The 13,055-nt window shown below is 37.7% G+C and overlaps 1 protein-coding gene across 2 annotated transcripts; it reads left to right on the top strand.

Moving 5' to 3' along the window:
• The first annotated feature begins 344 nt into the window (after positions 1–344).
• Positions 345–8,432, top strand: LOC113634606 (beta-2-glycoprotein 1). 2 transcript variants are annotated; one of them, XM_027133686.2, is made up of 8 exons: positions 357–534; positions 1,228–1,404; positions 2,357–2,453; positions 3,993–4,069; positions 4,156–4,344; positions 4,566–4,745; positions 6,663–6,860; positions 7,587–8,432. In XM_027133686.2, exons 1-8 carry the CDS (start codon positions 453–455, stop codon positions 7,652–7,654), a joined length of 1,068 nt encoding a protein of 355 aa, XP_026989487.2. In that variant the 5' UTR covers positions 357–452; the 3' UTR covers positions 7,655–8,432. The 2 variants fall into 2 exon arrangements, with proteins under 2 accessions (XP_047670275.1, XP_026989487.2); XM_047814319.1 differs by lacking the exon at positions 6,663–6,860 and having other exon boundaries at positions 345–534.
• The last annotated feature ends 4,623 nt before the right edge of the window (positions 8,433–13,055 follow it).

Below are 13,055 nucleotides of genomic sequence, written 5' to 3'. Positions count from 1 at the left end.
AAAAAAAAAAACGCCAATGTTAAATTGCCAAAACAAATCTCTTGTTCTGACCTTTGAGCTCAGATTTGTCAATCTCAGGAACCCAACGGCTAATAAAGCAAATACCGCTGCTCCGATGAAGAAAAACACGAACACTAAACATCTGCTTGCTGCTTAATAGCTGATTTAATTTCTTTTATAAAGGTATTATCTAGAATTGTCACATCTCTGAAACTCAAAAAGAGCAATAAACTGTTTCTGACATGAGCTGTTTTGACTGGATGTGTAACACACAAAGGAGGATGAAGGGAGTGTGCAAACATTCAAAAGGTCAGAAACTTTTGAATGCTGGTAAATGACGATGACCCGGTTTCTCCATCACCTCCCCCAGCTTGTCTATACACGATTTCTACAAACAACCCAGAAAAGTCTCTGTAGTCAGTATCAGTGGATTAAAAACACCTACAGTAAATATGAGGATGAGGACAGCTTTTCAGTGCTTGCTGTTGTTTATATGGCACGGGTGTCTGCTCACCGCTGTAACCTCGACCACTGGTAAAGTAAAGGAAACTTACGTTCTAAATAATGGTTTTATGATTTGTTTGAATGTTCTAGGATTTGACCGAAGGGAAAACTTGAGTATTAAGTATGAAGGAGAAAGTATTCGGGGGCCTTAATTGTAGTATAAGTAAGTATATATTGTATAGTTAATATTACTTACTTTACGTTAGCTCTGAAACGTAGCTTTAACAGTTACTTTAGAAGAAATATTTAATCCAGAAAAAGAATTTACAGAAATACAGATGCAGAATGTGAGCCCTAATGATCAAACCAGGAAAAATGGGAAAGAAACCTTGAGAGGAAACAGACTTGAAAATGAAGCCCGTTCCTTTCTGAGATTATAAATCGTTGTCTGATGTGCATGGTTATGATTACCGCAACTGGTCTTAGTTACAGTACATATCTACAGTATCATGATCTTCAGATCATCCGCTGAAGCAAGCATGAAAACTTGGGCATAAACTGTGACGAGACTAAGTTCTGAATCATAAACAATAAAAGCAGTCTGCAGCAGCTTATGATTGTTATGATTGACATGTGATCCACGCGTCTGTGTTTCTGAGCCTCGATCCCCGGGACAATATTTATTTTGTGGTTTTGTGTGTGTGTGTGTGTGTGTGTGTGTGTGTGTGTGTTGTGTGTTGTGTTTGTGTGTGTGTGTGTGTGTTGTGTGTTGTGTTTGTTCAGTATGCCGTCGGCCTCCTGAGGAGAACGGCTCAGAGCTGAGTGGAGGACAGTTATTTTTCGAGCCAGGGACGGAGGTTACACTGTCATGCACCCAGGGATACTCAAATGCCGGGGGGTCACGTAAAATAATCTGCAAAAATAATGGAGAGTGGACCACGCGCGAGCTGAAGTGCAACCGTGAGATAAAGCAGACAACACACAAACTTGTAGTGATGTTAAAAAGAATTGATCAGTCTCAAAATATCATTTTTAAGGTTACATTTGCCTTCCTAACCAAAATCTTTTACCACAGACACTAAACTCCACATTAAAACTAAATAAATTATTCAGAAATAAATGAAAAAAAATTACTGGAAAAAATGTAATAAAGGCAGCCATCTTGGAAATACAATTTGGCACCATTATTTACTAAGGACTTAATAATATAGTATAGTATACAATAATATAGTATGGTAATAATATAGTATATATATATATATATAAATACGTACATTTTGTAAGAAAGAAACATACTGTATAATTGTGTACTGTACAGTATATGTACTGTATATGCTGATGTTATCTACAAGAGGTTTCATATTTGACCTATTATTTATTAAAAGTTTCACCAGTGTAAGATTATGACAAATTATATTGTTGTCTTATTAATGAGAAGGAATAAAGAAAAGGAATAAATCACTTTATAAATCATTGTATAAAAGGAATGAACTCCAGAGCATCAGATCAACAGTAAGTGATTAGATTCCTATAAACAACAAGCGACATTAAGTTACTTATTCAAGCAACGTGAAGCGTTTTTTATACTTCTATTCTTACACAACTAAACACACATACAGTAGGTGACACACACACAAACACACACAAATTCAAAACTTATGGCTCAGTCATATTAGACCTCACTGTGTTTACTTTCTGAGACATCTGTAAACACAGTCCTGTGCTGTCATACTCACAGAAACCTAACCGGGCTTCAGCTCAACTTATCAAGCATGCTTTGATTTCCTGCGCACAGATTTCCAAGACGGTTTTAAATAAGCAATAATCAGTATAAAGGCACTAAATTAGATTCATGTTGCACCCCACATGTTCCCATGGTGATGGTTTATTATGTTCTAATGTTCTCACGCAGCAAAGCGATGTCCGGTTCCAAAATCACTGCAAAATGGAAAAGCAGACTTCGAAGGAATTGTTTATCAAAACGTCATCACGTATTCCTGCTTGGAGGGGTGAATACATTTCACTATACATATTGCCTCATATCTTTCTATAGAAGCTTGGAATGTACTGGATTTGGTGTTTCTTACATACAGAAGCCCTGAACCTCAAGAAAAATCCATTTTATAACGTTACTATGTCATTTAGGTAACGTTTATGGAAGAAGTAGGGCGTACAGTACGAGAGCTTTGATTAGAGTCATGTCGGGATTTCAATTCAGTATCTTGTTATTTTTAATTAATAACTTGTTTTTTCAACACCAGTGACAGTTTTGAAAGTGCTATGTCGTAATTTCTATTTAAAGACAGGGTCTTCGATTTTTGAAAGCCAATGTTGACAAAACAAACAAACAAACACGCCCCTAACCCAAATAGGTCCCACCCCTGTATTGATAGCTCCGCCCGCACATACATACGTAACCCAGGCTACTAATGGAAAGAAATGTGTCTTTATCATAGCTGAAGGGAAGAACAATACGATTGTAGATAAACAAACAAGCAAAAATGACACAAGCATAATCATGTAAAGGACAAAGGCATATATTATTTCTGTGTAACAAAGCAAAACCAACGTTACTCACCTATCGAGAAGGAAAAAAGCGCCTCGGCGTCTTAAGTAAAGTTGACTTTCCCGAGTCAGTAACTCCTGAGCTAAACGCTGTTACTACACAAAACGAGGTTGTAGCTGCCTCTCTACATTACTACGATAGAAAAGAGGTGTTATTTGTGTAGTAACAGCGTTTAGATCAGGAGTTATTGACTCAGGAAACTCCAACCTGTGAATATGCGCTAACTTCCTGCTCCTTCAGTTCTCTCCAGCACTGGAAAGCTGATCCTATATTATTAACACGTCCTACTTCTTGCCTTATCGTAAGTCTTTCTTCGCTTTCTTTCTTTGTTTTTATCCTTCATGTCAGTGTTAAAACCGCTTTCTGCTAATGTCACACATGCGCATTGAACACTCTCTCCGCTGCATATTGACAAGCCCCGCCCCTTTCTTCTCATTGGCTACACGTTTGTTTTGATTTTTGTTTTGATTTTTGTTTATTATTCGGCCCGACTCAGTTTTCTGAAGCATTTCTCAAAAATCGGAGACCCTGCCTTTAATGTTATGTCATTATGGATATCTACAGGGATGTAGTATAGTATAATGTATAGTATGGATGTAGTAGCCTAGTGGTTATGGTGTTGGACTCCCAATGGGAAGGTTGAGAGTTTGAATCCCAGATCCACCAAGCTGCCACTGTTGGACCCCTGAGCAAGGCCCTTAACCCTCAATTGCTCAGTTGTATAAAATGTAAGTCACTCTGGATAATGCCATATGCCAAATGTTGTTGGTAAGGAACATTTTTCTGTAAGCAGACATTTTATTTAAAGGTTAAAGGAATGAGTCTCTAGTTAATTTATTTTTTTTTGCTTCAGGGAAACTTGTGCTTCAGGGATTCTGTACTTAAATATAATACAAATATTCATTATAATATTCCAAATGCAGTTTTAAACACGTGTGTATATACTGTAAAACATTTCTGGTATTTATTTGTGTGTGTTTAGATACATACTGGTTGGAGCCAGTCAAAGCAAATGCTTACACACGGGCCAGTGGAGTGAGACTCCCCCACAGTGTGAAGGTACGCCAACACTTAATCATCATCAGACTTAGTTAAAACCTGATGTCCTGCATCACAGTCTAATTGTTTGTTTTTTTCCACCTCAGCTATTGTTTGTGATCTTCCGGTTATTCCACCTTACTCCAAAATCGTATATGACAGAGCGTTCAGTGGGAACACCGTAGATTTTGGTTTTGGAGGAACCTATGAGTGTTTGCCTCCCTTTGTTCTCTTTGGTGAGAAAAGAGCCACGTGCACTGCCAACGGCACATGGAGCGAACCACCAGAGTGCAAGCGTGAGTACGAATTACTTCATTACCTCAGAAGTGAATGCTGTAGAATGCTGTAGTCCAAATCCATGCTTCCAAATCCATGGTTTCAAAATTTCCAATTTTTGCAAACATTATATTTCTTGGCTGAATGACAGTGTGTGCTCGGAGGTTAAGGGAGACTCATTCATTCACTCATTCATTCACTCTCACTCATTTCTCATTAATACGGTCCTTTTTTTTTGCAGTAGTAACATGTCCCGTGCCCAGAGTAATAGAGAATGGATTTCTGTCATTTGCTGAGACTCGAGAGCATGGGTATACGGAAAAAGTCAAGTACGGCTGTAACCCATCCTATGTCCTCGTTGGACCAGTGGAGGCTGAATGTACAGAAACTGGCTTATGGTCCAGTATTCCTGCATGTAAAGGTACCTGCACACACACACACACACACACACACACACACACACACACACACACACACACACACACACACACACTATGGATACTATATATCGCAATGCTGCGATTTGTATCTGATTCTCTTCAGTTCCGTATCTGGATCTAGAACTTGAAGTAGGCATTGTCTAAGCCAAAGGTCACATGGCAGTGCAAAGCATTACTGGCATCTTCCATATACATAATCTCACAGATGCCTACGGCTGGCTAGCGTCACTGTGATTGACAGTGAGATCTTACACACAAGACATTCCTTTACCTTTGCTCTGTTCTACTTCTTGCAATAGAAACTTCCGTGACTCTGAACATGCAGTCACTAAGGATGCTGGAATACAGATCTGACACCTCATTCATGCCTGTAGGAAAGTTAAAACCTCCCCCTTACACAACTGACATATGATTTGGCCCTGATCTCTATACACACCTAGACTAAATGCCTTCTATGGCTGTAAACAAATCCATTGATCAGATGAGCAGATAATACTAGACAGAGGTATTTATACTGTATAAAAGTATATAGTCAGAGACCATGATCCTGCTGGACACAACCAGAAAACGTTGCACAAACATGTGGTGTTGTTTTGGTGAACTTTGGAGAACTCACTGAAACTTGTGGGGGAGGATTGCTTGGTTTCACAAATTTGAAGTTGTATATGAATATTTTGAGCACTGAACAGATACAGAGACAGAAATGGATAATGGTATCGTGATACATGCCTCACCTTACGAAACACGCACATGTTTTAGAGAGAAAGTGATTTGAATCTTTTAGACCACATTACGTTACAAACCTACACTGATATGTTGGAAATCTTATGCGCGCACACACACACACACACACACACACACACACACACACACACACACACACACACACACACACACACACACACACACACACACACACATTTGACAAACCTTTGATCCTGAGTTTATAATGTAGTCACATCAGGCCTGTGTTTGCTTCCATAGACATCTGTGAACACATTGTCAACGTCAGCCATGTTTTTTATTTCAACATTGATTTTTTTAAAATCCAGTTTACAGAAGGCTGTGAGAGATTAACTGTGCACCACATGTTCCATGGTGTGAGCTTCATTAACTTCAGACCAAGTTAGCGAGGAATCGGTTGAACTTTTGAACCCTATCTTGATTTTGCCTTCGTGCAAATACCACAGAATTTCAACGTAGCTCCAAGCGCTGAAAAAACAACAAAACATTTATGAGATATGCACAATTAAAAAAAAAAAATAGGGAGATTTGTGTACAAACAGATATGTGTATGATTCATACTTTCTGGGCTGATTGGATTGATTAAGATCGGGTTGATAAAAAAATTAATGACTTCAATAAAAAAAAATTATTGCTGTGGCTTTAAATTCTAATTGAAAATTAAATAATAATAATAATAATAATAATAATAATAATAATAATAATAATAATAATAATAATAATAATAATAATATGGACATTTGTTTTCGACATGTTTTGGAGTGTCACTGATCTAATAATTCTTACTAATGTTGTAAATCACAGTAACAGTTAAACAAATAAAGAAAATAAATAAATGTCTAAGCTTAGATAATATTGTAAGCATATATAGATTGCTATGAACATATATGAGGTTTAATATTGAAAAAAAACATGTACACCATATCTTAAAGATCTTAACGATAGATAGATAGATAGATAGATAGATAGATAGATAGATAGATAGATAGATAGATAGATAGATAGATAGATAGATAGATAGATAGATAGGAAGAGAGAGAGAGAGAGAGAGAGAGAGAGAGAGAGAGAGAGAGAGAGAGAGAGAGAGAGAGAGAGAGAGAGAGAGAGAGAGAACAAATAAATAAATACTTTTTTCCCTCCTCATTCTCTGCCAGGTCCTTGTAAGGTTAATATATATAGGGGACGCATTATGTACAAAGGTTTAAAGATATGGATTGAGGACTTCAGTCCCAACCTGGTGTTGCACTCAGAGTCTGTCACTGTCTACTGTATGAATAATGGGAGAAACTGTGGCTATCCTGTGACAATGCAGTGTAACGACGGACAAATGCCGATTCCCACCTGTTACGAAGGTACGTTCAACTACATTATATTTATTACATTTATAAAAGCAAGGCTGAAGCAGGACAGGCCTAATGACAGGCATAGTGCATACTATGATCTTCAATAGCATCCATTTGATGATTTGGTTTGTACTGGACTGGGGGGGGGTGACAGAGAGAGAGAAACATTGAGAGAGAGAAAGATTGAGAGAGAGAGAGAGAGAGAGAGAGAGAGAGAGAGAGAGAGAGAGAGAGAGAGAGAGAGAGAGAGAGATATTTTTATTCAAGCTCAATTCCCACCCAATGGCCAGCTCGCTTCTAACTACCAACAATGGTGATTTTTTTTATATATCTTTATTGAATGGATACAAGTGGATGCGTGAAAAACCACGATATGATCTTATCAACATTAAACAACAATAAAAAAAAATGATGGTGAAGGTGATCACATCATTCCAACTGAGGCACTTGTTCATACCTCTGCAATCAGACGCCCCTGATTGGTTAGTGTTGCTGTGATTGACAGGAGAGCTGAGCGACTGCAGGCCCCTCTTTTTAAAAATCTTTATAGACTTATGGGAGAAATTAGCAAATTATGGTCCCCACAATATGACCCCAGAATAACCTGGACAAACTCTTTATCATGTTTAATGTCCAAAGTAAATTATTAATTTATTATTATCACTATGGATGGTTTGAGTCTAATTAATTAAGTCGTTCATTAATTAATTCTATTTTTTGCTTGTTTGTTTACAGAACCTGGTGCTATGTCATACAAATTTCGGTCAGGATATCTGCCATCTGAGATCGAGCAGTGCAACTGATCACTGCAAGCTAGGACACGAAAAGGATGAATAGAAAAAGACATTTTGACGTCTGCTTGAAGAAAAACAACAGTTCTTGCTTCCAGGGTTTAAGATCACTCTTCCAGCATGTAATATTATGACTGATCAAGACATTTAAAAATATAATATCATTTTAATTTTTTTATTAAAAAAAAGTTTTTGCTTTTAATAATAATAATAATAATAATAATAATAATAATAATAATAATAATAATAATAATAATAATAATAATAATCTATTTTAGATTATTATATTTAAATAAAAGCAAAAACACAGAGACTGTTTTGTCTTTTGGACTTTCCACAACCCTAAATGGGCAAAAGTACAACTTAGATGCCCTTATCAGAGTGACTTACATGTTTATCTCATTCTCTTTATACAACCAAGCAATTTAGGGTTAAGGGCCTTGCTCAGGAGCCCAGCAGTGGCAGACTGATGGACCTGGGAATTGACCTCACAACCTTTGAATTGGTAATAAAGTACCTTAACCACTAGGCTACCAACTCCACCTTATTATTATTATTATTATTATTATTATTATTATTATTATTATTATTATTATTATTATTATTATTATTAACTAGTAAATTAATGAATGTTTTTGGCAAAGGAATAAACACTTGTAATAAACACAATACTGAAAAGCATTCACATATTTTTTCTGTAAAACAATAAACTTCTACTAATACAATAAAAAAAAAACTTAATATAAGTGATGAAGTGTGTTTGGATGTGAAAGTAAAGAGACTCCCTGAAGTTTGTCAAGTTGTTTTTATCCTATAAAACAAGTAGAAAAGAAGATGAAAGTGAAGGAAAGGAGATGAAACAGAAGAGAAGATAAATGGTCTCTGTAAGACTGTAACTGTAAGAAAAGAAAAAGACAGAACAAAAGAGAAGAGAAGCGGGGAAAAAAGAGAAGAAACTTTTCTATAATAATCACCACAAATTGTAATTCAATAAGAAGAAAACATTGCTTACTGTGTTGCATCACCATCCTATAAGCTTTATAGTCATTTATTTAAAGTTCACTGTATGGCCGCTAGATGGCGCCAGTGGTTTTAAGTAGCGTAAATATCAACACACAGAAACGTCGCCCCCTAGTGGAGACTGCTGGAGTTCTATAATATATAATGTGTGTGACTTTAATTCTAACAGTATATTCTAAATAGACAAAATAGACAATAATGTTGTTGGAAGATTATTTTAAAAACCATTTAAGGACCCCAAAGTTGCACAAATGCCATATTCATGAAAAAGAATTTTAACTATTTTATTTTTTGCAAAAAGTCATTTTTGGACATTACGTTTGTATCCAAAAATTCAGATAAAAGTTCATCCTAAACCTCAGTGTTATTTTATTCCCCACTACAGCTTTACCTAATGACATTTCCACATTAAGAATATTCAAACATCTTAATATTAATAAAACATGTTGCTCATCTGGAAAAACTTAAAACTTAAAAAAAAATCATTTATAATGATTATTATTATTATTTTTTAATTAAGCAAGTTTAATCTTACTATGTGCATTAGTTGCAGTATTGAAGCATGTACAGAAGAAAACAGAAGTCACAAGTCATGCTGTTAAAGTCATGTTTTTGTCCTTTTTTTGTCCGTTTATATGTTTTGTGTTGTGTAACATCTGAAAACATATAAAAAAACATGTCTCAATGCTAAAAAAAAAAACAAGAATCCACAAAGTCATAAGTCTTAAACACGTCTCCATATCAGAAACCTTAATAAGACAGAAAGTTACAGCTTTAACAGTGATTTCTACAAAGCTCTCACACTGGAGACTCCTCCTAAACAACAAAAGCTAAATAAACATCTCCTTAAATAAAAATTCACCATGACTATAATGAACACAGTCTGTGGTGCATCAGTCATACAAGTCCTTAGATAAGTTGTTACTATAGAAAGGATCTACAAGAAAAGGACTAGTTTTAAAACCGCTGTTATTGGAGAAAAAAAACCCAGCATCTTGTAATTCATCAGAACTGAGAATCTAACAGGAATTTTGTATAAAATAGGCATCAAATCTAAGATTTCTCCAAAATAATGTCAACACTAGGCAGAATGATATTAACATAACACGTGTTAGATATTTATTCATTCATTCATGCATTCATTTTCTACCGCTTATCCGAACTTCTCGGGCCACGGGGAGCCTGTGCCTATCTCAGGCGTCATCGGGCATCAAGGCAGGATACACCCTGGACGGAGTGCCAACCCATCGCAGGGCAACGTGTTAGATATAATATTTAAAAAGAATTTGATGCTGACTGGTTAGTTGTTAAATAATCTCTTTCAGTTAGTTTTTGTGTGTGTTGTACATATACTTAACATAAAAGAAATATTTAGATTGTTTGTGATCAAATATGGAAAGTCTAAGTTATTTCTAACAGTAACTTCATTCTAGTCAGGGTCACAGCGGACACGAAGCCTATCCCTGGAACACTGGGCGTGAGGTGAGAAAACATCCTGGATGAAACTGACAGGCAGAAATGCCCTGCTTCCTTCACCGGGATTGATACTGTTTGTCCATTTCTCTTTGAGGGAGACTGACGAGGCCACAACACTTTCAGTCAGATTAACAGGCTCCAGGCCTTCTTCACCCGAGCTGACAGGCACAGAGACCATGACTCAGCATGTATTTTTCCTGAATCCACGGTGGTCTCCGTTTTTTTCAACGGAGAAGAAACAGTTAATTGTAGCATCATCTGTGTGTGTGTGTGTGTGTGTGTGTGTGTGTGAGAGAGAGAGAGAGAGAGAGAGAGAGAGAGAGAGAGAGAGAGAGAGAGAGAGGCTTGCGTAAACTTCATGTCAAAAAGTTGGTCTGTTATCTCGAGCTGGATTTTTTTGTTTGTTTGTTCTGGAGAAGGCGGCCTCCATATCTCAGAAGAGGTTCATGTTGATTTATCTGCTTTTTTTTATTATTATTATTTTCCTTTTTGACCTTCCATGTCCGCATTCTGTTTTTCATTCTGCTAATCTGCAGCACCATCTGTGTAGGACGTGATGGCTCACCACCTGGAAGTCATAGCCCTTAGAATGTACTCTCTCTCTCTCTCTCTCTCTCTCTCTCTCTCTCTCTCTCTCTCTCTCTCTCTCTCCCTCTCTCTCTATCTCTCTCCTTATCTTACTGTATTGCAAAATCTTGGGAATTTTGCCGTGGTACCTTTCCCCAAGTGTTATCTTACATCATGGCTTCACTCCCTCACTGAACCCTTTACCCAAAGAAACAGCGCTGTCAGATCATCCGATTATATCAAACTCAACCCTCATCCTCATCAGCTCAGCGCGGGAAAGGTCGTAGCCGTCGGTCATATCGGACGACCTTTGTTTCTAATCCTTGGCCTTCTTCTTTCACATTCTTGCGCTGCATACAGTAGGTTTCTGCATTATGCTACGATTGGTTATACCGGATGTTATAAAAATAACAGTAAAAATACTGTAAAAGGCACAGCTTAAGAAGACCACAGTGTTAAATAAGTTGAAGATTTTTCAAATGGGGAATTTTGGGATTTCTAGGTGTCATGGATATGTCTTAAATATATATATATAAAGCTGGAAAAAGTTCTGACCATCAGGAACAGGTGATGCTCTTTGTTCTCATCTTTCTGTCCGTCTTCGATTCTCTTTAGATCGTCCGCTCTGTGCCCTTTCGCATCACTGCATCTAGCCACATCTTGTTTCAGCTCCGGTTTTAGCCATATCAAACTCCCCCAATGACTTCCTGTTTGGCCCATCTCTATGTAGTGCCCTTTGTAGAGCGCTTCAGAGTCAGCATCAGTAAGACTGACCCTTGTGGAGTTTGATGTCCTGTGGGATTAGAGAGAAATGGAAAGAGAAAAGTTTGTCTTCTTCCCTCTGGCTATGGTGAAAACAGCAAAAAAAAAAAAAAAATGGAGAAGCATCACATGTGAAAACATCAAATGTCCAGCGCGGAATAAAAGTGTGCTATTTGTTGCCAACTACAAAGTGGAGATGTGTGAACTTCAAACGACATCTGGCCTGTGTGAGCTATTTACACACACTCACACACAAACACACACACACACACGCATGCTAATTAAGTCAATTTGAGCAGTGTACAGGGTACAAGCCAGCATAGACACTGAAAATAAGAGAGAGAGAGAGAGAGAGAGAGAGAGAGAGAGAGAGAGAGAGAGAGAGAGAAAGAGAGAGAGAGTGTGGGTAGGCGTCTAACTTTTTTCCTTTAAATGTCCCCATTATGAAAGGAATACATGAGACATCGTGGGAACATTTGGCTTGTGTCCATAAAGACAAGTGCTTTCTAAAAAAATAATATTTTAAACACTAAAAGAGCCAAAAGATGTCTTAAGATGTTTTTGGGTACAGAGGTTAAGGCTTATGAGGAGGCTTAGCATTACTTAGCATTACATTCTCTACAAAGATAATGCTGAGAGAGAGAGAGAGAGAGAGAGAGAGAGAGAGAGAGAGAGAGAGAGAGAGCGCTATAACATACAGTATGTCTTCAGGAAGACATTGATTCCACTTTCAAGATGTCTGCTATGACTGTTTGAGCAGGGCAACATCCTTTTGTCCATTTTTATAGAAGTCAGAAACCACATGAGAGACATTACTGAGCAGCTCATTGTGGTTTGAGGCGAGCATGTGATAATTTAAGCCTGCAGTTTGCATGATGATAAACTAGGGCCTGTAAGCTTTCCTAACTTGATAGCTACATTACCATGGAAGTCCGGCACAGCTTAAAACTCAAACCTCAGACACCACATGCATTGGCTGACAGAATACATTTGTACGTTCTTTTTTTTATTTTCAGATGAACTCTTTCTTTTGAGGTTTACGGAGATCTATTTGAATTGCAGTGTTGTGTAAGAAAGGAATAAAAGCAGATGAGGCATGCTGTTCTAGATATCATTCATTCATTCATTCATTCATTCATTCACTACCGCTTATCCGAACTACCTCGGGTCACGGGGAGCCTGTGCCTATCTCAGGCGTCATCGGGCATTGAGGCAGGATACACCATGGACGGAGTGCCAACCCATTGCAGGGCACACACACACTCTCATTCACTCACACACTCACACACTACGGACAATTTTCCAGAGATGCCAATCAACCTACCATGCATGTCTTTGGACCGGGGGAGGAAACCGGAGTACCCGGAGGAAACCCCCGAGGCACGGGGAGAACATGCAAACTCCACATACACAAGGCAGAGGCGGGAATCGAACCCCCAGCCCTGGAGGTGTGAGGCGAACGTGCTAACCACTAAGCCACCGTGCCGCCCCGTTCTAGATATAGATTATATAATAATAATAATAATAATCTCATGTCATAATAAAGTGACCCCTATGTGCCTTTGACAGTTACTCTTACAATGTGACC

The sequence above is a fragment of the Tachysurus fulvidraco genome, chromosome 5 (assembly GCF_022655615.1).
Source record: "Tachysurus fulvidraco isolate hzauxx_2018 chromosome 5, HZAU_PFXX_2.0, whole genome shotgun sequence".
Classification (NCBI taxonomy): domain Eukaryota; kingdom Metazoa; phylum Chordata; class Actinopteri; order Siluriformes; family Bagridae; genus Tachysurus; species Tachysurus fulvidraco.
Note: the sequence above shows the minus strand (reverse complement) of the source record. Positions and strands in the feature narration are given on the sequence as shown.